This window comes from Cucurbita moschata, unplaced genomic scaffold (assembly GCF_002738365.1).
Source record: "Cucurbita moschata cultivar Rifu unplaced genomic scaffold, Cmos_1.0 Cmo_Scf00003, whole genome shotgun sequence".
Classification (NCBI taxonomy): Eukaryota; Viridiplantae; Streptophyta; class Magnoliopsida; order Cucurbitales; family Cucurbitaceae; genus Cucurbita; species Cucurbita moschata.
The window spans coordinates 705,235-730,475 of record NW_019268519.1 but is presented as its reverse complement, the minus strand read 5'-3'; the positions used below and the strand labels follow the sequence as shown (position 1 = coordinate 730,475).

Genomic DNA, 25,241 nt, shown 5'->3' with positions numbered 1-25,241 from the left:
TGTCCGTCAGTCTCATGATTTTAAACCGCTTCTATTAAGGAGAGGTTTTGACACCCTTATAAGAAATACTTCATTCCCCTCTTCCATCGATGTGAGATCCCACGGCTTTATCCATATTATTATCTCATTTTGATGTGCAGCTATTCCAACAGTTGCATAATAAATTTGTTTTCCAATTACGTGACAGCAACGTTTTCCTAAGGTGTGGGGGAGGATGACTTAGATATTTGTTCAAACAGAGATTAGGACCCAAATGGAATATTAAAAAGAAAACTCGTTATACTAATGCAATAGTTTTCTGTTTCAGAACCAAAACAGTTGCCATAATTTACAGTGAGATGGAATTGAGGGTTTTGTCACACTGTGTAAGCTTGCTGAATTGTGTCTATGTCCAGTCCTTTCATCCTCACCACTGATTCAACGTGGCCTTTCAGGGTGTGGAGCTCCCTCAACCTGAAACAAACACCCCAACAAGAAAACTCAGAAAGGAAGCACATTGATTGCACAAGCCAAGCACTTCCGTCCTAACAAATATATTACCTTGCAATTTCAGCTCTCCTTTTGGCTTCTTCAGCCATCTGATTGAGCTCGGTGAAGTGAGTTCGGTCGTGGAACTTCGCATCGGGTGTTTGCAATCCATGTAATGTTCTTTGTGCATGAGCCCATTGTAGCTCCCGTTGTTCCTTCCCGAAATCCTTTTGCCTCGTAAAGGCAATCTACATGCCAAGAAATGACTCGATCACGACACAGTTGATAGAAACATCTCTGTAACTCAGGAGAGAGAGAGAGAGAGAGAGAGAGAGAGAGAGATACCCTTTGTTCAATAACAAGATCCCAAGCTCTCCCACTCAAAGCATATCGTATGATGAATTTTATGATATCAAGTGGGATGTAAAAGATAATGTTGTACAGCCAGATAACACCAGCCCAACCCCATCCAATTCCTTCAATGGCAGCAAAGCTCCAGTTTGCATAAACCGCAATTAATGTAGCAATCTGTCCATGAGGAAGAGTCCCCGGATCAGTACAACACAGAACCTTGAGATAGATGATATAAAAACCTGTACTAAAGTTTAATGGCAGTCCACTGACCAGCTGCGCAACCAGAAAAGCTGCAACCAATAATAACCCAGGGCGTTCCACATATGACCAACCTCGCGAACGTGTAACAAATATGAGAGCCTGACTTATAGTGCTTACTTGCAGATACACTGCTGAGGCAAGTTTCCTAATGTCATCGTGAGCAGTTTTCTCGAGAGTTGCTACCCCAAACACTCGCTGAAAAATGAGCCAATCAGCGGAGCAATCTAATAAAAATAACCGACAAGAAAACACTACTTTTTGACAGCCAATAGAACTAAGAGATCATGAACAGATGCAACCGTCTTACTGGAAAGAAGTCTGTTTTATAGGCTGCCCAAAAGAAGATCACAGTCATCATTGCCAAGTAGCCACCAAGTATAATGCCAGTGGTAAAAATTTCACCCAGCTTCCAGCTATCAGGCAACGGAGATGGTCTCACTCTATCCTTCGATATCGTCATTATTGTACCTATTATGACAGTTTCAACAATTAATAAAAATAATCTTCTCAGTTGCCAAAGAAATAAGAACTTCAAACATTGCTCTGCAACAAGTCAATTACCTTTTAAGAAATTTGTATTTTAACCAGAAGCGGCAACAATTAATATTTATAGCCTTGAATGAAATTGATAATTTCACAAATCTTAACAAGAAGTAAAGTTGATTGGCAACTTGCAGTGTTTATTGCCTAAATATAAGTATAGACTCGCTCAGTGGCAAGTTCTATCGTGTATATACTACTAATGGCAATAAATTTTTGATAAAAAAAATAGTAGAAGTACAAACCATCATTGAGAATGGCAATGATGAGCACCATAAAAGGTGGGAAGTCAAATTTCCATACAAGAGCCAGCAACATGAAACCAAGCTGTGGACAACCAACATAAAAGATGAAAACAATTTAAGATCATGACATCAAATAATACTTGAATGAATGAATTAACAAAAAGAATATAGAGATGCCAGGAATTTGCATATAAAACAACCACCATTTACTTACCACTATACGAATAGTGATTGAAACTGCATATATCTGCACATACAGAAATTCAGTAAGTATATCATCACAATACAGCAAATACTTGCAAAATTTGTGGAAGTGTCGTTCGAAGAAGTAAAGTTGGAGCAATATCAATAATAATTTTCGAAGCGAGGATGGAGCACACCAAACCATGAGATATGAAATGATCTGCTTACAGTGTAATTTTTCATCCTCTGAAAGATTGCTCGGCTGGTCAAGACAGCACTAATGATAACACTCAGACCAGGCTCTGTGAGGACTATGTCTGAAGCACTACGAGCAGCATCAGTAGCATCGGCGACAGCTATGCCTATGTCAGCCTTTTTAAGGGCTGGAGCATCATTTACTCCATCCCCAGTCATCCCACAGATATGTTTCCTCGCCTGCAGGCGCTTTACAATCTCATATTTGTGCTCTGGATCAAACAGATCTCAGTCAATAAGAGCATTTGACTTAAAGAACTCTATATCCTAGAAAAGAAGGAAAACTCACTGGGAGATAGAAAATATACCAGGAAAAACACCAGCAAAGCCATCAGCTTTTTCTATCAGTTCATCAACTGGTAAAGCAGCAATTGACTCGTCCTTGTTCTGACCCAATAATGCAGATGAGGGATACATGTTGGTTCCCATCCCTAAGCGTCGTCCTGTTTCCTTTCCTATGGCCAACTGGTCACCTGAAAAGGAAAGAGGATCAAAGCAGTGGCAGAAGGTCAGAATCATTATATTGAGTACTTTCTTTACACTAACAGAAAATAAGTACCAGTAATCATCTTCACATTCACTCCAAGATTTAAGGCCCTCCTTATTGTCTCTGCACTGTCATGCCTTGGTGGGTCGAAAAGTGGCAGAAGGCCAATAAACTGCCATGGACCTCCGGCACTTTCCCTTCTACCATCTGGAACTTCCTGTGTATAAATGACAACAAAACCGGCAAAAAAATAATATTAATTACAAGGAACATTCATCGATTGAGATACTACATTATGTTGTTGATCACAATAATAAAGTAAAACATAGAAATGCATTACCTGGTATGCCACAGCAAGTGAGCGTAAACCTCGTTCTGCGAACCTTTCAATCACAGCATGAACTTTGCGCTCAATCTCCAACCTATTGTATGCAAGGTTCAGAATCTAGGATCATAATCAACAGACAAACAGTATTGTGAGTTAGTCTAATCATTTTTTTCATTTCAGGAGGAAAAACACATCAATACAACCTAAAATGGCAATACCTGCTCTGGTGCACCTTTGCTGACTTTATGCATTTTACCCTCATGATCTAAGTAAGTCAATGCAGTCCGCTTATCAGTAGGGTTAAATGGAAGGAAGTGTACTTCTTGAATACCAGCACGAGCCTTTTAGAAAGAAAAAAATAGATGAACATATTGTACTCAGTAGTTACATATAATATGAATTCCTGCAACAAAACATGTACAAGTCAGTGAAACCTCTTTTGGATCAGCAAGCATCCCAACAATAGCAGTATCAATAGCATCTTGGTTCTCTGTTCTTGATGCCCGGGCAGCCATTAGAACCACAGTATCCACATCCACTCCTTTAACAAAAACCTAACATTTACAAGTCAGATATTCCATTTAATAAGACTATCTTAATGCTAGTAGGTTAAAGGATATGCAAGTAAATAAGCTGAACAAAGCTACATTTCCTTACTGACCTCAACAAGATTTTTGTCAACAGTTAGCTTGTTTAATGTCAGTGTTCCAGTCTTGTCACTGCAAAGCACATCCATACCTGCCATCTCTTCGATGGCAGTCATCCTCTTTGTGATAGCACCCTACAAGTAATTATTACAATATCTGAATCATTCTTTTTTTTATAGCTGAAATGCACTCTGACAGGTAATCTTGGAATCCTAGCAAACCTGCTGAGATAACCTATGAGAGCCAATAGCCATTGTCACAGAGAGGACTGTGGGCATGGCAATTGGAATTCCTCCAATCAGAAGCACAAGAAGATTGTCAATTCCAGGACGATATTCCCGATCTTGAATTGGGTACATGACAATAATTTCTGTAATCATCCCCACAGCAATTGAACATATGCAGAAGTTACCTATTGCAGTTAAGACCTGCATGGCAGGAAAAGGGAAAAGGAAAATTGGGGTTGGTTTGGGTGTATTTTAAAAAAATTCTCAAAATACATTTTAAAATATAATACAAATCGTGTTATACTGTATAAAAAAAATACTGGTCAGTTCCCTGTTGTTTATGTTCTCAATCCTACCAAATAAGCTTTCAACATAAAAAGATAATGAGACTGCGTTGAATTTTTGTTCTAAAGATGACTTCTCACCGTACGCTCATTCAATAATAAAAAAATCGATGTAGAATATAATTTACCAAAAGCCTTCTTACCTTTTGGAAGTGACCCACTTGATTGGTGGTGTCAACAAGGTGAGCAGCCTTGCCAAAGAAAGTATGAACACCAGTGGCAATGACAACCGCTTCAATCTCGCCTTGTTTGCAAGTAGAACCAGAGTATATGCCATCGCCAGGACCTTTTGTAACAGGAAGAGATTCACCTGTAAGAGCAGACTGCAAAATTCGAAGCAGAATTCAGAAAACTTCAGAGCTTTTTTGGGAAAATAATAACAAAATGAAAGAAGTATATACATTAACTCAGCAAACATGATCTCACCTGATCAATTTTCAATGGATCTCCCTCAAGAAGACGAGCATCAGCTGGAATTATGTCCCCAAGTTTGATGCTTATAATATCACCAGGAACTAAAACCGCAGCATCTTGCTCACTCCACCTTCCATCCCGAAGAATCTTTTATCAACGTACATCATAAAAAACAAAATGAAATCAGACATATACCACCTTGTCTAAAGAGGAGGAGAAAAAGTAGAAGCAATTACTTGCAGATATAATTGTACTATCACTCAAAATAATGAAGGAATTAGCTAAGTGTAGTACCTTGGCTTGGGGAGCTAAACTAGCCATTAGTGCAGCTGCAGCGTTTCCGGCATTGTTTTCCTCAATAAAACTAATTGTTGAGTTGATAAGCAACAGTGCGATAATACCAACAAAATCTTGCCAGTCAGGAGGCTTTCCCTGCGCAAAAATGCTTTATGTGATCTTTATACAGGAACGACTTGAGGTAACATTCAACAATTTACCCAAAATATACTAAGATGAGATATACTGAGAGAAATGACAACATGAACCACAGAGCTGAGCACTTACTCCACCATTTGCGAGTGCAATGGCCATAATAGCAGCAGCTTCCATTACCCATGAGAGGGGATTCCACATAAACCCCAAAAACTTCAAGAATTTACTTTCCTGTAAAATTTTCAGAATGAAAAGCAAAACAAGATTAGCAATTTAATTACTACATAACAAGATGGTTAACATTACAGGTGAAACATTGATTACCTTCTTCTCCTCAAGCTTGTTGAGACCAAAAATAACAAGCCGTGCCTCAGCAGCCGCTGTGGTAAGACCCTCTTTGCCACATCTCAAATTATCAAAAACCTCCTCAATGGGTATATTTTCCTGCATTCACATGTTTTTGAAACTGAGCACAAGGGAACTACTCCCACATAGTAACAAGCAAAGGCAAATAATTTGTTCAGATCTATTACCAAGTCCACAGTTTCCTTCAATACAGCTTCCAAAACCTCAGGCTTCTCGCCCTTTTCATCCATTTTCCTTTGAAATTTAAACGTTTACTGCAGAATCTCTAATATACTCTGCCCACAAAACATAAAATGATCACCAAAAACTTCAAAGAAAAATGAGGAGCCCACACCACCTTCCCAGAATCACAGAGCAACTACATACAGCGTTTAGAGTAGCAATAAGTCAGTAAGTTAAAAATTAAAATAATAATAAAGCCCCCATTAAATACCATTTGATGAATAATTCAAAACTTCAAACCTTTGCCAGCGTTTTAGAGAGAAAAAAATGCCTTTACAAGTCCATTCTGTTTTTTGTTTTTTATTTTTATTTTTCTATCCAAGTGGTATTTTAATTTTTTTATAAAAAAATTATTAAAATTATTAGAATTGAGAAAATTAAAATCAGCTTTTTTGGAAGGCATAATTGAATTCACTTTAATTTCTAAATGAATATGAACTAGTTAAAATTAACGGCAGATCAATTTGTTTTGGCCAATTTAAATATATAAATAATATATTCTAACCTATTTATTTTTACATTTTTTTTTTATTATTATTTTAGTTCGACGAGAGGTTTTGCAAAAAAAAACGTTACCGACTTAATCAGTTACCCTTGCTCATTTCTGGATTAAAATTTAATTTGAAAATTTATAACAAAACAATTTAAATAAATAAGGCAAATAACAATAAAACACGAAAAGAAGATGATCTTTACGGAATGAAACTCAGGACTAATAACATTGGAGAGTTGAAGCCCTAGACAAGAAATCGAAAAGGAAGAAATTACCCAGCGCTGCTATGAGCGACTCAAATGCCAATCCCAATGCCAATGCCAGAGATTGATCTGCAGTAGCGTTAGTGAGAAAGACAGAGCTGTCTTCGATTCCGTCTGGTATCACCGATCGAACACTCTGGTCTGGTCTTTTTCAAAATTCAATTGCAGGAACTCCACGTAATCTCTCACCGAAAATGATGAACAGTCGAATCAGGCACTGAGCATCTGTTGAATGAGAGTTTCAGTAAAGTAAAGGCGCGCGACTGGGAGTTCTTTTGCTGGTTGTGGCTGTTCGGTTTCCAGAGAGCCGGAATGGAAGAGGATGGAGAAGACGAGGGGAGAGACAGAGAGGGTTGAAGGAGGTAGAGAGTTGTGAGAGTGAGGCAGGAAGAGAACCTATCAATGCATTGCTATGAAATTAATTAAGCAGTTAAAGATAAAAATAAAAAATAATTAAATTTAAATTTTCATTTTCACATTTATCATACTTTGCAACTACCTATTTTAGATTAAATACTCATTAAATTTCATAATACCATACCAATGGTTAACCATATAATCACTAAATTAACCAAAACATAACTAAATATTTGAAAGACTCGGACAATATCTAGATAAATAAACGACAATACGAGTCAAAGACAATACTACTAGTGGTGGGCTTAAGCGGTTACAGCTTCCTGTGATGTGTAACGAGTCAACGTGGACAATAGCACTGGTGTGGACTTGAACTCTTGTAGTTTAATAAATAATACACCATGTCATCTAAAAAATTGACAAATTCAATATTTAACCTCTGAATGGTTAAGAATTAGGAGGAGTTCATGCTTATTGGGTGGGTTGGTAATCCATACTATACAAATTCAACAACTATATGCAAACCGAGTCATCATCTTTGATGCATGCCATTGCCCACAAAAAATAAAAAATAAAAAAATAAAATAAAAAATCTTCGATATCATCAACTTTCTTTCCACAAATTCATTTATCGATTTGAGAAAAACATCATATTTGGTACACCAAACTTGAAATTTAAAATATATTGAAGGGTATGTTATTCATTATAATGTAGATTTAAATCTTATTTTATTTTATTTTGGAAGAAAAAATATATTATTTTGATACTCATTTAAACTATCTATTTAAATAATCAAACGTAGATAAAAATAATATAACTTTAAATATATTTTATTAACTTAGACTTGTATTAAAATGGTACAGATAAATGTAAAATAATTACATTAATAATTTTTTTATATTCAAAATTATTTGAAGTAATAAAATCAAATTGTTTTTTCAAGGGGTAAAATTAAACATTAATTTTGAATTATTAAATAAATGTTGTGGACTTTTATATTTAACAAATTAGACATGTGTGATGATATTAAATTATAATATTTTGTATGTTAATTAATTGGAAATATAAAGGTTAAGGACAAAATTAATTCCCCTTAATTGGTTTAATCTGCACATGCAAGTTAACAGTAAAAACAAAATAATTGGGAAATGTTATTATAATTAAAAACAACTTTATTTAAAAAAAAAAATAAAAAATTATGATTAATTCAAGGATTAATTAGGAGGCATGAGCCACGTGTTGGTATTTGATTTGGTATTTGGAAAGGCTGAATTGGAAAACGGTAGAAAAGAGATGAATAAAAACAGGTGAATTTCACGTGACGGTGTTCGGTTACCATAATAAAACACGTAGATTCCGTTCCGTAGAACGACCGTGGTACCTGCTTCGCTAGCAGCAAACGACAGCACGCGGTCCGAGACGTAGTCGGTCTTCATTGGCGCAGCGCCTGCCTTTCCCTTCGCCAATCGCACTTCACGAGCCTTGGCGCACACCAAACACGACACTAGCTATTGTCATTTCCAACTCATTTTCTTTTTCTTTTTTTCTTTAAACTAGTTTGAGTTGAAAAAATCTTGGAGTTGATTAATTTTTAAATTTTAGCATACAAATAAAGTTTACCCTTCATGGTTTGTATTGTTTGCTGTTCTTTTTTTAATTATTTTCACTTAATTTTTTTAAAGTTCAAACATCAAATGTTTATTAGTCACAATGTATTATTACCGTCTGTTACAAATGTTAAATATTGTTAACCATTTTAATAGTAAGATTGAGACCGATAAAAAAAATAAAAAATAAAAAATCGACTCAATAAACAAATATTTTTATTTTTTAAAAATTCAACTCAAACCAAATTAAATATATATATATATAATACAAAACAAAGTTGGATAGTTCAAGTTGGTCTCGTGAACCCATATAATTTCTTATTCCTTTCCTTCTTAACATCTTTAATTTTCTAAAAATTAAAACTTTTTCATTCTTAGTTATAAATAATATTTTCTCTCTTTATTTTTTACATATCATTTACAAAATCATGCAAGGTTCTTAAAACTATTTATTAAAATTAATGAACTACATTTATTTATATACATTATTAATTAATTGAAAACTTGAAATAATTATTGATGGTGGAATTGAATAATTATAAATTTAGTCTCTCAACTATTATATTTGGGGTTCAAAATTTAGAATGTCTAATAAATCTTTAACATATTAAAAAAAACTAATTAAAACCGTCTAATAAAATTTAATATTTTATTTATATATACAATAAATATACGTATTAATAAGATAAATATACCTATGATATTTTCAATTTTATACGTGTTATAATCATGGTTGTGCCTATTGTTGGTTGGTTGTAGCATGTCCAACCCTACACTATATTTTTCTAACATTTAAAACAAAGATCTTTTGGCATAATGGATGTATTTATTAAAAAGATTTAGGCTACCTAATTGGATCGTAAGAGTTTTGGGCCCAACATTGGGCCGGAAGTGGATGGTCGGTCCCTATGTGTTGTTGAGCAACAAGAAATACTTAGACTTTGCTCGTTACGCCGTCGTTTTTGGATTAACCGTGCCGCATCCAGGTGGCGATAGTTAGGTGCGCATCCGTCTAAGCTAGTGAGTGATTGTGGATTAAACGATGGGTATATAGATGTACATTTTATCCGCAGTGTCGGGTCCCGAAAGGACCCACTCCGTACCGAGAGAGAAATTCCTATTTGACGGATAGAGAGTGGAAAACATTTTTTACTCGTTAAATAAATAGGTCGAAGACAAGATTAAATAAACTAATTAATTTTGCGAGTCTAAATGATAATGTTTAAATTAAAGATTATGGTGTATATGAAATTTTAAATTAAATTATGTCAGTATATATTTACAAATTTTGATGTGTTTTTTTTAACTAAAAAAAATTAAAAATATTATTAAAATTAAAATAAGAGGAGTTAAATTTTATTCATATCCATTTTATTCTTAACCTCCGGTTAAATTTAATTTAAAAATTATAATAATATAAGTAAAAAGACTCCTCTTAAATTTAATTTAAAAATTAAAATAATATAACTAAAAAGAGTTCCGTCACTAAACGTGTCTTAAATCCCAATATATTTTTCCTCATAAATATATTTAAATAAACAATTATTAATTGAGGGTTTAATATAATATACATGTTTCTCTTCCTAATCCCTTCTTTCACCAAATCTCAGCCTTCCAGACAGAGAGACCACTCTACTTCCTTCCCTGCGTAATCCCTTGTTGCCCCTTCTCATTTGTTTGATGATCCATCCTCTTCTCCGCGACGGCGATCTCCGCCACCGGAATCTGTACCTCTACGACTCTATCACCTGCCTGCATCTTCTTCGACCTTCAATCTGCGCGTAAGTTAGTTTTGCTCTTTTTTTGTTGTTGTTATTGTTGGTGGTGTTGTATCGGAAGCATATATAGACTTTTCTATATGCATGTCAATTGGATTTCTATAGAGTTTCTTGATGGGGCCTAAGAAGAAAATCATTGATCCGCGTTCTAAACAATCTCCTGCTGCTCGTGGAGTTGTTGTGGATGTTCCAAGCTCAGCGAACGCAGCCGACCAGAATTCAATACCTGAAAAGGCTAGTAACCACAACCAAAGTAGGATCGAGCCGGTGCTTCTCAATGGACCGGATGGGTTGTCTTATTCCACAATTAAACTCGAATGCGAGCGGGCTCTTACCGCGCTTCGGCGCGGGAACCACACTAAGGCACTGAGGCTTATGAAGGAGTTGAGCTCCAGAAATGAGAACTCTGTTCACTCTGCATTGATTCATCGGGTTCAGGGTACTATTTGTGTAAAGGTAGCGTCGATTATTGATGACCTGAATACAAAGCAGCGGCATTTGAAGAATGCGATTGAGTCTGCTCGTAAAGCAGTCCAGCTCTCACCTAACTCTATCGAGTTTTCCCATTTCTATGCAAATTTGCTGTACGAGGTTGCAAATGATGCGAAGGAGTATGAGGAGGTGGTGCAGGAGTGTGAGCGGGCCCTTGGCATTGAAAATCCAATCGATCCCGCCAAGGAGAGTTTGCAGGATGAAAAGAGTCAGAAGATACCTACTGCAGAAGCACGGATTACACATGTTCAAACTGAATTGAGGCAGTTAATTCAAAAGTCAAATATATATTCGATATCATCTTGGATGAAGAACTTGGGTAACGGGGAGGAGAAGTTTAGGTTGATTCCGATAAGAAGAGTGACAGAGGATCCAATGGAGGTGAGGTTGGTTCAGGCTAGAAGGACAAATGAAATTAAGAAGGCAACCAAAACACCTGAGGAGAGAAGAAAGGAGATTGAAGTCCGTGTTGCTGCTGCAAGGCTTTTGCAACAGAAGTGTGAGACACCTCAAATTCAAAACGAAGAAGGTAAAGTTGATCGGTCCCTAGATTCATCTTTAGGATCTGGTACAAGAGCTGGCGAGCGACGGAAACATGGCAATTTACGGAAACAGGGATCTTCAGCTGAAAGGAGGGATTTGGTTCATTCTTTTTGGAATTCCATGAGTATAGAAGCAAAGAAAGATTTGCTTAAGATCAAGATAAGTAATCTTAAGGCGCATTTTAGTTCTTCAAAGGATGCTTCGGCGAATGAAGTTATTTCAGAAGCTTTGTCCTTTTATAATGCCAATAAAACATGGAAATTTTGGGTTTGCTGCAGATGTGATGAGAAATTTGTGGATTCGGATTCCCATATGCACCATGTGGTTCAAGAGCACATGGGTAACCTTTTACCAAAAATGCAATCAATTTTGCCCCAGAATGTTGATGATGAATGGACCAAAATGATTCTTAATTGCTCCTGGAAAGCATTGGATGTATCAGCTGCAGCTAAAATGCTCACCGCTGAAACAAAATGCAAAGATTCTGAGTTGGTTGTAGGTATCTTCCCACAGCATCATTCAGAATGTGATAACTATTTCAAAGATGCATGGGGTTCTTCTCCAGAGAAGCATAAATATGTGGATAGTTTAAATGAATGCCGTCTTTCTGAAAAAATTACCAACAACGGATCTAAGACCTATCTTGAAAACCAGGGTTCTGTGGCATCATATTCCTCATCTGACAGCTTTCCTGTATCTGATGATCCTGAGCGTACAAAGCTTCTTGAGAAAATTCATGCAGTATTTGAGTTGCTTATAAGACATAAATATCTTGCTGCTAGCCATTTAAACAAGGTTATACAATTTGCAATGGATGAGCTACAGGGTCTTGCTTCTGGATCTCATCTTCTAAACCAGGGTCTGGACCAAACACCACTATGTATTTGCTTTCTAGGTGCTTCTCAGCTTAGGAAAATCCTCAAGTTTTTGCAAGAATTATCTCAGTCTTGTGGTATTGGTAGATACTCTGATAAAAGTACTGGTCAAATTGAAGATTCAAAGAGTGATAAACAAGCGGTTGAAGTCAGAGAGAAAGTTGTTCTCAGTGAAGATGCGTCACTTCTCCTCCTGAATGAGTGTTTGCTGTCATCTGATATCACTCATGCTGATGTTCCGGTTGCAGCTGCAGATCATATGCTTGCTGCAACTGCCAAGGATGTTACTTCAAATGGGGTTCTTTCTGGTGTTGACCCCTTTCTTTCCTGGATATATGCAGGTCCCTCTAGTGGGGAACAGTTGGTCTCATGGGAAAAAACAAAGGAAGAAAAGATACAGCGACGAATGGAAATTTTTCAAATGCTTGAGAAGGAATTTTACCATCTGCAGAGTCTTTGTGAGAGAAAATGTGAGCATTTGAACTACGAGGAAGCGTTGCAGTCAGTGGAGGATCTCTGCCTTGAAGAGGGCAAGAAGAGGGAAGCTTTGAATGAATTTATCCCCAAGAGTTATGAGTCAGTCCTGAGGAAGCGAAGGGAGGAGCTTATTGAGGCTGAAAATGGTGTGCTGTTTATCAGCAGTAGGTTTGAGTTAGATGCTGTAACTAATGTTTTGAAAGAAGCAGAAACTCTGAATGTTAATCAATTTGGATACCAGGAAACTTTTGCCAGCGTGTCTCCACAGTTAGGAGATCTGGAATCTGGTGAAGATGAAGAACGGAGAGCTAAGGATTATTTGCATGAAGTTGATACTTGTATAGAAGTTGCAATACAGAGACAGAAGGAACAGTTATCTATTGAGGTTTATTCATCAATTATAGATGCTTTAGATATAAAATTTTGAGATATTTGCTATTTGCTTATATTTCTTTTTATCTTGCAGATTAGCAAAATTGATGCCCGCATCATGCGAAATGTTACTGGAATGCAACAGTTGGAACTTAAGCTCGAACCTGTTTCTGCACATGATTATCAATCAATATTGTTGCCTCTTGTAAACTCATACTTGAGGGTCTGTATCTGATGGGTTAATTTTTTTCCAATATTTCTCCAGCCTTTTGGGACTAAAATGATAGATTCAAAATCAACTGTAACTTTCAGGCACATTTAGAAGATTTGGCTGAAAAAGATGCCACAAAGAAGTCTGATGCTGCAAGCGAAGCATTTTTAGCTGAATTGGCACTGGATTCGAAGAAGGGTATCAGAGGAGGAACTGATAATTCAAGACATGCACATGAAAAACCAAAGGAAAAGAAAAAGAGCAAGGAGTTTAGGAAAGTCAAGGACTCTAAGGTTTGTCATTTTACTGCTAGAAGTTTAGGTTCATGATTTTGTTGTTTCTGTAACTCAGTTGTTGTGGCCTAATGGTATTTTAATACTTTTACTTCTGCAGGTGGTCAGTGGTCCTGAGCAGGATGTGCATCGTGGTCAGGCTGTCGATGGAGAGTAAGTGTTACTGTTGCCTTCCCCACTCTCTGGACCTCTAGGCATTTGTTTTGTTATAATATCATGAAGATCTGTAGTCTTCTAGCTAATTTTCTGTTATTGGTGGATGTTTGGTTAATTACTTGTTGCAGTCCCTTTCCAGTTTCATCTGATGGTGATGCTGCAGAGGTGGATATTGCTGTTTTTGAGAATGTTGATGCGTTAAGACTACAGGAGGAAGAGCTCAGACGCAAAATTGAGCTGGAAGCTGATGAAAGAAAGCTAGAAGAGACTTTGGAGTATCAAAGACGAATTGAGAATGAGGCTAAACAAAAGCATTTGGCTGAACTGCAAAAGAAATCTGCTCAGACAACGCATAATAATCTCGCTGGACTTGTCCCCAATGTTGAAGGTGCTGATAAACATTTCAAGCCTTCTGTGGTGGTAAATGTTCCTTACCTTCTCATTCTTCTCGTTTGTTGGTTATTTAAATGAATCATGGATTTCCATGGTTCTTCATGTATCCAACGTACAAAGCTTATAAATTAATTGAGGCTCTTAATTTGCTATTTTAGGATAAATTGGCAGAAAATGATTTGGTTTCCGACTTGTCTAGGAATGGTCCTGCCATGCGAAATGCTTTGTCAGGTAATCAAAAGATTAGTGATATGCATTGGTTAGTTATTTTGCAGTAAGATATTGTGGTTTTTAGTGTTGGATTCATTACTCTCTTTTTCTTTAGCAGGTGTCTCCAATGTAGGAGTTCTAGAGAATAGTCTGCCGTCATCTGATAGGAAGAAGGGGAGGAAAGGTAGACGACACAAGGTTTCAATCAAACCAGTAGATGGAAATCAGCCTTCACCATCTGATAAGGATAACGTAGCCTTTGACAACCAATTGACTGAACAAGTTAGATATCATGGCAATCCCCTGCAAGATAGTGGTGAGTGCATGTACTCTTTTTTTAAATCCATTATTTATTTTATCCTCATTGATAACTGGAGATTGTGAATGATGGACTTGTTTTGGGTTCTATCCTTCTTAAATGATTCATAGAGAATAATGCTGTGTGCAAGTAGAAACTGTTGATAATCACAACTGATTATTTTTCATTGGCCAAATGCCAAAAGTTTTTTAATGTTGTGTTCTCTCCTGGATTTTTTTACCCTCAAGGTCTATTTGCAACGAAAGATATAGGATTCTAAGTGAAAGGAGGTTCTTTTAAGCGGAACACATTTCATTGATTTTTTCTTTAAAATTCAGGTCTATAGTCAATTTCTCCTTGCAGGATATCTTTGTGCAAGTTGTATTCTCTTGCTCATCGTTGATTATATTCAAAGTATTAGTAGACATTAAATTTTGCTATTTGTATGCCTATGCAAATCTGCAATGTGAAATCACTGTTCATCTTCTTTTTGTTTAGACTGGACTAATATTATCTTATCCTATGATTCAATCAGTTAATCCACTTCTTGAAGATAATAGTACAAAGACTTCGAGACAACATGTGGAGGATGAAGAGGAAAGATTTCAAGCTGATCTTAAGAAGGCTGTACGCCAGAGCCTTGGTTAGGCTCCCGTTGTGTCTTTTCCATTTTTGCTTTTAGTCTTCATGGTTTTAATTTGGATAATTTTTATCTTGGCAGGAAAAACTGTTAAAAAAATCACAATTTTTTTTTTACGTGATACCATTTTTCCTACAATTTTTGCCTATAAATTTGCACCTATGTTTCTGTATGCAATAGAGCTCCATTGTCTTTCAATTATGCTTGGTTAGATGGAGCCAAGGTCTATTATTTTTACGAACTTAGCTAGTGCTTATATCTCATCCCAATGCCAAAAACTTTGGCTGGTTTTCCTTCTCTCCAGGTATATGGATTCATGATATGATTGTCTCCAAATGCTCACACTATAAACTTTTTAATATCTAAAGTAATCCATTATAAGGCATTTCAACTTTTTAAATGTTAATCTTTAATTTGCTTCGACCTGGATGAATGATTAGATTTCTTGGGGTTTTCTGCATTTATGGGCGCTTATTTCTGTTTCCTTTTCTGTATAGTAACTGCAATATTTTTTAACTTTAGTTTTAACGTTTTCTCAGATGCATTTCAAGAACAGCAGAAATTACCCTTGATTATGAGTTCCAGGACACCATTGATCAGTCATGGTGAAGTAGATAGTAATGGTCTTCCATCAAATGAACGCAATGTAGAAAATGTGCAGGCAGCTGGTATGTTTGGTACAGGACTTAAGAATGAAGTTGGTGAATATAATTGCTTTTTGAATGTGATTATTCAGGTGAGCGTGTGACAAAAGAAAATTGTATATCATTTCACTTTGCTAGTTCTTTGTTCTTTCTGCATATGCAGTCTAAAATGTTGTCTTGTTCTACATGATCTCAGTCATTATGGCATTTAAGACGGTTTCGAGAAGAGTTCCTGAGAAGATCTATGACTGAGCATGTTCATGTTGGGGATCCCTGTGTTGTTTGTGCATTATATGAAATTTTTGCTGCCTTGAACAAGGCATCTGCAGATTCTAGAAGAGAAGCAGTCGCCCCCACTTCTTTGAGAGTAGCTCTGAGCAATCTTTGTCCTGATAGTAATTTCTTCCAAGAGGTAGTTTTGCATATCCCTGGTTTTTGATGCCTACAACTTAACAATGAAAGAAAGGCTTAAAAAAGAAAGAAAGAAAGTGATTGGTTCTACTTTACTTAATTTCATATATAGATTATGAGAAAACCTTTAACTAATTTTTGGCGGTTGTTTAGGGTCAGATGAATGATGCCTCTGAAGTTTTGGCAGTCATATTTGATTGCCTACACCAGTCATTGACTGCTAGTTCGAGTGTTTCTGATACAGACACAATAGAAAGCAATTGCATAGGGTCTTGGGACTGTTCAAGTGACACTTGTTTGGTACATTCCATCTTTGGAATGGACATTTTTGAACGAATGAATTGCTACAGTTGTGGCCTGGAATCTAGACATCTGAAGTACACTTCCTTCTTTCACAATATAAATGCTAGTGCTCTTCGGACAACGAAGGTAACAGAGTCAGCCATTCCCAGCGTTGATGGCTTTTTTTGGAAACAGTATTCTGTTATTGAACGCTTTTTCTTTAATTCAATTTTCTTCACCATTCAGGTTATGTGTTCAGAAAGCTCCTTCGATGAACTTCTGAATGTTGTTGAAATGAATCATCAGCTAGTATGTGATCAGGATGTTGGTGGATGTGGAAAACTCAATTACATTCATCACTTCCTTTCCGCACCACCACATGTATTCACAACAGGTGATTCAAATAATTTTCATCTGGATCCTCCTACGCACCCTACTTCCCTCCTCCCATTACCCTCGATCTATTATTCATGATGTTTTACTTGTATGTAATTTGGTATTGTAGTCTTGGGCTGGCAGAAAACTTGTGAGAGTGCTGATGACATCACAGAGACATTAGCTGCTCTAAGTACTGAGATAGATATCAGTGTTCTTTATCGGGGTCTAGATCCAAAGAATGTCCATAATTTGGTATCAGTGGTATGTACTCTTCTTTGTTAATTTGTGTGCATGTATTCTTAGGGCGGAGAAAATTTAATATGCCAAAATATTCTACTGCGAGGCTGTTTCTCTGCATGGTCTGGAGAATGTAGGGTATGAAATTTTAATTCCTCGGAATGCATCATGGCTGTGGATTTCTAGGGTACTTAATACTCACTGATGTTCAAGACATGTCAACCACGGTTTTTGCATATTCATAAGCATTCATAGACATTCAGAACACTGGGCTTCTTGCATTACTTTCCTGTTGAGATGGGACATGGATTCTGTTCAATTTGATGCATTTTAATTGTGTTATTATTCTTTCTTAATCTTTTTTGACTAGTGATATTATTCTTAACGTGTTTATCTGCATTTTGTTTTTCATTAAGCATATTTTGCGCACAGAAAACAATAATCTAGCATCTCCATACACCAACATTCATCTAACATTTTAAGACAACCAGAAGTTTATTATTATGCATTACATGATCCTCTCTAGCAACTCTTAATAATTGAATTAGAGGACGTCTTGAGGTTTTAACGTAAGAAGTTAGGTTTGGATGTTAGTTTTGGTGCAAGGCCTTAAATTAATCATCTTTAAGCATAGCCATTGTCTTGCTAAGAAATCAACATTGACCATTTCCCTTTGACATGGATGGGTTAGTATTGGTGCTTGTGGAGTAGATGTTTGTCCGTATGTCATCTTTAAATATGTTTGTGTTCATTGTGGATTTTCCAAAATAGAAATTTCAGTTTACTGAATAGTCAGTTCTCTAATATGCTCCTAACTTTGTAGGTTTGCTACTATGGTCAACACTATCATTGTTTTGCGTACAGTTGTGACAAGAAATGCTGGATAATGTATGATGATAGAACCGTTAAGGTAGGTTCTTACTTTCCCCCGCCTCATTTCCCTTTATAGGGTGTGTGTTCTAGTTTCTCTTATGTGACATAAACTGCGCTCATGCGTAGGTAATTGGTGGCTGGGCTGATGTTCTTACCATGTGTGAAAAAGGACACTTACAACCTCAGGTTCTTTTCTTTGAAGCTGTAAATTAGCAATATTTTGGAACTGTCTCATTAGTCATACTGGTGGAGCGTAGTGGTTTACATTTGATTTCTGCCATGGCGAGTTGTTTATAAGGAAGACTTGCCTTGTACGCTCATGGAATTCAAACAGTACGTGTAATATCGGTTTCAAAAGAAAAATTTTGATCGGGTCCTAACATGATAATCTCTTGAGTTTTCTGATACAATCAATTTTTTTGGAGAAGATCTGGTCCTCAAGGAGAGTATTGTAAGTATGATAGATTTTGTTCTAAATTGAGGGAGCCAGATGATTGGAGACACCCAGGTTTCTGCTTCTGGAATTCCTTCTTTGCTTTGATCCTTTAAATAAGGTTGTCAAATAAGGTAAGGAATGGGGTATTAAATGGGTGGTTTTTGAGATATCTACTACTTGGGGGAGGTTTTATAGCTGTGTATCATAAGAGGTAATGGTTTCTGATTGTCGAGAAGAGACCGACCAACATAGCGAACAATCGAGACAGAGTCTTGTTAGAGACAATGCTAGATGCTTTTCATCTTCCTCATTTACTTTTCTGCAGTTTTAGATGTGCTGTATAGTTCCAATTAAAGTCACTTGGCCTCTGCCTATGTCCACTCTAAACTGCAATTATTTTGTCATCCAGAATTTGGTGATCGACATGAGCCGCAATCTTCAAGTTTCCTTATTCTGCATTTAGTACTACCTAGATATCTTTGCTTTCTTCATTGATCTCTTCACAGTGTTAAAAGAATCAAGTAAATAAGTGGAGACTATATATATATATCATAACAGTGGTTGTTTGTTATATTTTCATGTCATTTTTATAAAGTTTCTAGAATGGATAAGGACTCTAAAAACGTATTGAAAAAAAAAAAAGAGTAAATTGTAAAATAAATAAATTGTTTTGAATAATAAATATGCAATTAAATGTTGATTTCATATCATATCTACATATGGTTTTTATTGTAATATGATCTTTGCCTTTTTTATGAACATTTTAAAAAAATTAGTTTATTAAAAGACAAGTTGAGAAGATGAAGATAAATTATTTTAATAATGTTGTCCGAGTCAGGCTTCGTTCCAAGAATGAAGGATATGATCGATTTCACACCCTCCCAAGAAAAAGTTTCAACGAAAAAAACATGAACCACCAAGAAATTTGATTTGGCGTTGGCAATTGCCAAAAATGGCCCACTCTAACAAATTTGTGCCTATCGTTTCTCCACCGAACAAATATCACGTTTCCAACCCGGGAATGTTTCGAATTCTGCAATAACGACGAACCAGAGCTAGAAAGCAAACCCATCGCCGGAGATGGAAGTGATAGGGTTTATGACCAACAAATGGGTTGCAACGGCCATCGGGATTTGGATCCAGTGCATCTGCGGTGCTTCCTACACTTTCAGCATCTATTCTTCGGCTCTCAAATCCACCCAGGGCTACGATCAGTCCACCCTCGATACCGTTTCCGTTTTCAAGGACATCGGCGCCAACGCCGGCGTCATTTCTGGTTTTCTTTACTCTGCCGTTACTCCCACCACCCGTCGACGTAGCTCCGCTGGCCCATGGGTGGTTCACGCGGCGGGAGCGATTCAATGCTTCCTCGGATATATTTTCATCTGGGCGGCGGTCTCTGGATTCATCGATCGGCCACCGGTGCCTGCGATGTGCTTCTTCATGTTCCTGGCTGCTCATGCGCAAACGTTTTTCAATACGGCCAACGTAGTCACTGGCGTTCACAATTTTGCGCACCATAGCGGGACTATTGTGGGCATCATGAAGGTATCAACACAAACCCTCAGTTATCTTGATTATGCAGATTGTTGGGGTTTACCCCCTTTTCTGAACCTTTGTTTATTCATTTTTTCTTAATATGGTGAGTATTATTCAGAAACTCCTAGATAGATCATGTAGGCCAAAGCTAAATCTTTGTCCTCGAGTACTTAAGTGCCAGAGATGAACTTTGTTTAGTTTACTGCTCTGTTCTTCTCTGCCATGATCTATTTTATAGGGATCACCATTTCAGTAGTTCCAAGGTTTTCATTTGAGAAATTAGTTGTTGTTGCATTATTGAATCTGAGGGCAGATTCAAAGCAGTTTCCCCTGATTTTGGATCTTGATTATGCTGTACATGATTAGACATGTTATATCTTGCTTCTTCTTTTTGTTGGATAGGGATATCTTGGTCTTAGTGGAGCACTGCTAATCCAAGTTTATAACACGGCGTGCAATGGAGAACCAAGCAATTTTCTCCTCATGTTGGCTGTTTTCCCCACACTTTTATCCATCACGTTCATGTGGTTTGTTAGAATTGATAGAACAGAGTCTAGAAATGAGATGAAGCATTTGAACTCACTGTCTGCACTTGCTGTGATAGTTGCTTTTTACCTAATGGTTGCCATAATTTTCAACAACACTTTCTCCCTTTCATCATGGACTCGTTTTGTTACATTCTCCATACTCTTGGTTCTCCTTGTTGCTCCTCTGGGAATCGCCATTAACGCTCAGAGGGAGGACCTTAGAATGTCATCTCCCTCATTTTTCACTGAAGAAAACCCTGTTCTTAACAAGCCCAAGTCAGCGAATGCAGAGGATTCTGTTGAATATCATGAGCTGCCCAGTGATGAGTTGCAGACAATGGCTGCTGCAAACTCCAGAGCTCCTCGAGCCATGAATGTCTTGGAAGCTTTACGCACTTTGAACTTCTGGCTTCTGTTTGTTGCCATGGTGTGTGGAATGGGTTCTGGATTGGCCACCATAAACAACATGAGCCAACTTGGCCAATCTCTTGGCTACACAGCAACAGAGACGAAAACATTTGTGTCCTTGTGGAGTATATGGAACTTTCTTGGACGTTTTGGAGCTGGTTACACCTCTGATTTTCTTCTACATTCATATGGCTGGGCGAGGCCATTGTTAATGGCCATCACTCTTCTGATAATGAGTGGTGGCCACATTGTAATCGCCTCTGGTTTATCTGGAAATCTGTACGTGGGTTCAATTCTTGTTGGCATATGCTACGGCTCACAGTGGTCGCTGATGCCCACAATCACTTCAGAGATATTTGGTTTAGAGCATATGGGAACTATTTTCAACACCATAGCCATAGCCAGCCCTCTGGGGTCTTACATTTTTTCTGTTCGGGTCATCGGTTACATTTACGACAGAGAAGCTGCCGAAAAACATGGCTCCTGCTCCGGCACACACTGTTTTGTGGTATCTTTTTTGGTCATGGCCATCGTGGCTTTCTTGGGCTCTCTTGTTGCTGCTGCTCTCTTCTTTCGAACTAGGAGATTTTACCGACTGGCTTTGCAAAGAAGAGTGGAACGTCTCAGTTAAAGCTACCAGGGAGAAATAGAATCAGGTGCGTGCTTGCTTATAGATTCAATCATTCATTGAAGTTTCAGATTCTGTTGTTCTGTACTCTTAAACTAGAATATCAGAGTAAGATCAAATATAGTGTTAAACGTTGTATTGTATCATAGGTTGATCAAACGACTGTTTGTATCATTTTTAGTAAATATTTTGTATGGTTTGCTCGGTTACGTATTGTCGTTATAAAATGGGTTTGTGATGTTTTCACAACTTTATATAAAATGTTTCATTCCCCTCTCCAACCGAAGTAGGATCTCACAATCCACTCCTTTTGAAAAGCAAGCGTTCTCGCTGGTATACTGTCTAATGTTTGGCTTTGATACCGACTATCACGATTGTATTTATTTAACCGTGCAATGTTGTGATCGTACTTTTTTAATTGTATAGCGTTGTGAACTTGACACGCTCACGACAAACCTTAAGGGGGAACTAAAGTCCCATTCACATTTCTTGTCTGACTTTATGACTTCGTCAGACCTTTGGCGAGGTTTGCCTTCACCCATCGAACAACTTGTGTGGATGTTCAGCCACACCCGCTGCTCATGTGTGCATGTTCAATCGATTGCGACTCTAGCTAAATTGCTTCTACTCTAAGTCAAGGTCTCCTGAATGCAAGCATCTCATCATCATCTCAATTTCCAACAACACGACCTGTGCATCATGATGCCATCCCATGTTTCGGGACAGCTCGACCATTTTGGCTTGCTCAAATACATTCGTTGGGAACTGACCTATGTGTGTTGATCATCTCATCATTTATCCAGGTTCTCATCATCATTTATCTAGGTTCTCATTGAGCATTGGACTCTCTCTCGTGTCTATGTTAAATCAAAGTCAATTGCGGAGGATAGAAACTTTACCCGAATTTCAAATTTATTACAATTTAATGTATGCCGAAGATTTCTGTTGATTTCTGTTGAATTTATTATAATAAATTTGTACCTGAAGTATTATAATAAATTCTGGTTGAAAAAAATCTTATAAATAAATCATTAAACAAATAAGACAAAAGATATTTAGGCGTCACTGTCATCATCTAGTAAAGATGAAGATATTTTTATCACAAATCCTTTAGAATTTAATATTTCTAATTAATCTCGTGCATCTTACCTTATATAATTTATTATTCGAACCATTTTTTATATGCACTATTACGTTACAACGTGAAGCAATTCCCAATTATTAAATTATATTTTGGCTTCCATGCTTACGTGTATTTAAATTTTTAGACATATTTTTATTTATAGATCTAATAATAACACCACGATAGTTGCCACCCTGTCCTCTATTTTTCTTCTCTTTTTTTTTTTTTTGCAATATATAATTACGTGTCAACTACCTCGATTACTCTAACCATATAAAATTGGGTTCCCATCTAATAAACAACTCCTTTTATAAAATCTCCAAAATTATTTATTATCCTCATTTATCTTATTTTATGGTTTAATTTATCATTTTATTATCATCCTTCCTACTCAGCAATCCCAATTTACCCTACCACTGACAGGTAAATATGTCAATGTTTCTGAACTCATATTTGACACTTATCCCTATTTTTTTTTTTTTTTGCCAGAGTTATATTACTTACTCCTCCTTTTAAGAGTGATCTAGACGCTATTTTGCATATAGTATAATAAGATCAGATCTGCTTACTCCTTCTTTTAAGAGTAAAGACTCGTCATAAGACTAACACGAGTCATTTCAATATGATCTTAAAAAAGCTTACAGGAGGCCACTCAACATAAAATTGCTTTAAGCACGCCTTAAGTATGGAGTTGTTATCGTATTTTTTGAACCTAAGTGGGATCCATTTATATACTCATAAAAATCCCACTTGAAAGGAATTGGAATTCAAGCCAAGAAATGGAAGCTCCTCCGAGCAACAGATGGATTGCTACGGTTGCCAGCATTTGGATCCAAGCATTTGCGGTCCTTCCTACACCTTCGGCATTTACTCCTCCGCCCTCAAATCATCTCAAAACTACGATCAATCCACTCTCGACACTGTCTCCGTCTTCAAGGACATCGGCGCCACCGCCGGAGTTCTTGCCGGCTTACTCTACTCCGCTGTCGTCTCCACGGATCGCCCCCGTCGCCCATGGATCGTCCTCTCCGTCGGAGCAATTCAGTGCTTCCTTGGTTATATTTTCATTTGGGCTGCCGTCTCTGGTTTAATCCCTCGGCCGCCGGTGTCGGCTATGTGTTTGTTCATGTTCTTAGCCGTCCATGCCCAAGTCTTCTTCAACACGGCAAATGTCGTCACTGGCGTTCATAACTTCCAGCTCTACGGCGGCACCATCATCGGCATTCTAAAGGTCTGTTCTGCTCTGTCTGGAAATTCCCCAATTCGAATCCGAAAACTTAAGTCGTTTCTTTGAACAGGGATTTCTGGGTCTAAGTGGAGCAGTTCTGATCCAATTCTCTAACACATTCTACAGCGGAGACCCAATAAGTTATCTTCTGATGCTGGCGATTTTACCGGCGCTCACGACTGTTCTGCTCATGAGATTCGTCGTAATCGAAAAAACAGAGATCGGTAACGAATCGACCCATTTGAACTCTCTCTCAAAAATTGCTCTTATAATCTCTTGTTATCTCACAATTCTCATCATTTTGGACAACGTTTTCTTTTTACCAACATGGGTTCGCTTATTCACCTTCGTTCTACTCCTCATCCTTCTCGCTTCCCCTCTCGGAATCGCAAACAGAGCACAAACAGAGGACTCTGTTTCCAAAACCAAGCTTCAAAGCACAGACAATTCCGTTGAATATCATCAAATTCCCGGTGAAGAACAGAGAAATGATCAGCTAATGATGGTTACAAATGGAGAAATGAACGTAATCGAAGCAATTGGCACGGTGAATTTCTGGCTATTGTTTTCTGCGATGATGTGCGGAATGGGTTCTGGGTTAGCCACCATAAACAACATGAACCAACTGGGCCAGTCTTTGGGCTACAAAACAGTCGAAATCCACACATTCGTTTCACTGTGGAGCATTTGGAATTTCCTTGGGCGGTTGGGATCCGGCTATGCCTCTGATCTTCTCCTCCGGGAATTAGGCTGGGCGAGGCCATTGTTAATGGCCGTCGCCTTGCTGACGATGAGCGTCGGCCATATCATCATAGCTTCAGGCTTCTCCGGGAATTTGTACTTGGGTTCGGTGATTGTGGGGATTTGTTACGGCTCGCAATGGTCGCTAATGCCGGCAATTACGGCGGAGATTTTTGGAATAAGGCATATGGGTACCATTTACAATACGATCACAGTAGCCAGTCCGATTGGATCTTATGTTTTGTCTGTTAGAGTTATTGGGTATATTTACGACAGAGAAGCCTCTGCCGGAGACAACTCCTGCTCCGGCAAACACTGCTTTATGACGTCTTTTCTGATCATGGCAGCGGTGGCATTCTTGGGTTTTATTGTTGCTGTTGCTCTGTTCCTTCGGACCAGGAGATTCTATCAACTTCTTGTGCAGAGACAGCTCAAGGATTAGATGAACTTGAAAGTGTTGATTGTATTCCCAAAATTTTATTTTTATGCTTCACTCTTTCAATAATACTTCATTTTAAAATTGATGAATACATTGTTATGGAAATAGTTATAAA

General features: G+C 37.5%; 4 protein-coding genes across 5 annotated transcripts; 3 read left to right on the top strand and 1 right to left on the bottom strand.

Moving 5' to 3' along the window:
- Positions 1 to 242: 242 nt before the first annotated feature.
- LOC111440903 (ATPase 11, plasma membrane-type-like) lies at positions 243 to 6,930 on the bottom strand. Its single transcript, XM_023077735.1, has 22 exons — positions 6,542 to 6,930; positions 5,719 to 5,826; positions 5,510 to 5,629; positions 5,318 to 5,416; positions 5,048 to 5,185; positions 4,766 to 4,900; positions 4,483 to 4,662; positions 3,990 to 4,196; positions 3,783 to 3,902; positions 3,556 to 3,675; positions 3,340 to 3,462; positions 3,134 to 3,238; positions 2,866 to 3,010; positions 2,615 to 2,779; positions 2,280 to 2,518; positions 2,083 to 2,115; positions 1,869 to 1,950; positions 1,391 to 1,551; positions 1,093 to 1,278; positions 814 to 996; positions 541 to 716; positions 243 to 453 (listed from the first exon to the last, which is right to left on the bottom strand). The coding sequence occupies exons 2-22, from the start codon at positions 5,779 to 5,781 to the stop codon at positions 357 to 359; spliced, it is 2,877 nt and encodes a 958-aa protein (XP_022933503.1). The 5' UTR covers positions 5,782 to 5,826; positions 6,542 to 6,930; the 3' UTR covers positions 243 to 356.
- A 3,138-nt stretch (positions 6,931 to 10,068) lies between these two features.
- LOC111436182 lies at positions 10,069 to 18,961 on the top strand. The gene is made up of 16 exons (XM_023073903.1): positions 10,069 to 10,275; positions 10,378 to 13,044; positions 13,126 to 13,254; positions 13,344 to 13,535; positions 13,636 to 13,688; positions 13,820 to 14,111; positions 14,243 to 14,315; positions 14,413 to 14,610; positions 15,128 to 15,235; positions 15,772 to 15,968; positions 16,073 to 16,288; positions 16,441 to 16,716; positions 16,816 to 16,963; positions 17,075 to 17,208; positions 18,008 to 18,094; positions 18,184 to 18,961. Exons 2-16 carry the CDS (start codon positions 10,387 to 10,389, stop codon positions 18,268 to 18,270), a joined length of 4,848 nt encoding a protein of 1,615 aa, XP_022929671.1. The 5' UTR covers positions 10,069 to 10,275; positions 10,378 to 10,386; the 3' UTR covers positions 18,271 to 18,961.
- A 373-nt stretch (positions 18,962 to 19,334) lies between these two features.
- Positions 19,335 to 21,798, top strand: LOC111441144 (protein NUCLEAR FUSION DEFECTIVE 4-like). 2 transcript variants are annotated; one of them, XR_002710079.1, is made up of 3 exons: positions 19,335 to 20,041; positions 20,435 to 21,672; positions 21,762 to 21,798. XR_002710079.1 is itself a non-coding variant. In XM_023078085.1 (2 exons), the coding sequence occupies exons 1-2, from the start codon at positions 19,574 to 19,576 to the stop codon at positions 21,596 to 21,598; spliced, it is 1,632 nt and encodes a 543-aa protein (XP_022933853.1). In that variant the 5' UTR covers positions 19,335 to 19,573; the 3' UTR covers positions 21,599 to 21,798. The 2 variants fall into 2 exon arrangements, 1 of the variants encoding a protein (XP_022933853.1); XM_023078085.1 differs by having other exon boundaries at positions 20,435 to 21,798.
- A 1,689-nt stretch (positions 21,799 to 23,487) lies between these two features.
- Positions 23,488 to 25,196, top strand: LOC111440723. The gene is made up of 2 exons (XM_023077594.1): positions 23,488 to 23,949; positions 24,017 to 25,196. Exons 1-2 carry the CDS (start codon positions 23,521 to 23,523, stop codon positions 25,127 to 25,129), a joined length of 1,542 nt encoding a protein of 513 aa, XP_022933362.1. The 5' UTR covers positions 23,488 to 23,520; the 3' UTR covers positions 25,130 to 25,196.
- Positions 25,197 to 25,241: the final 45 nt, after the last annotated feature.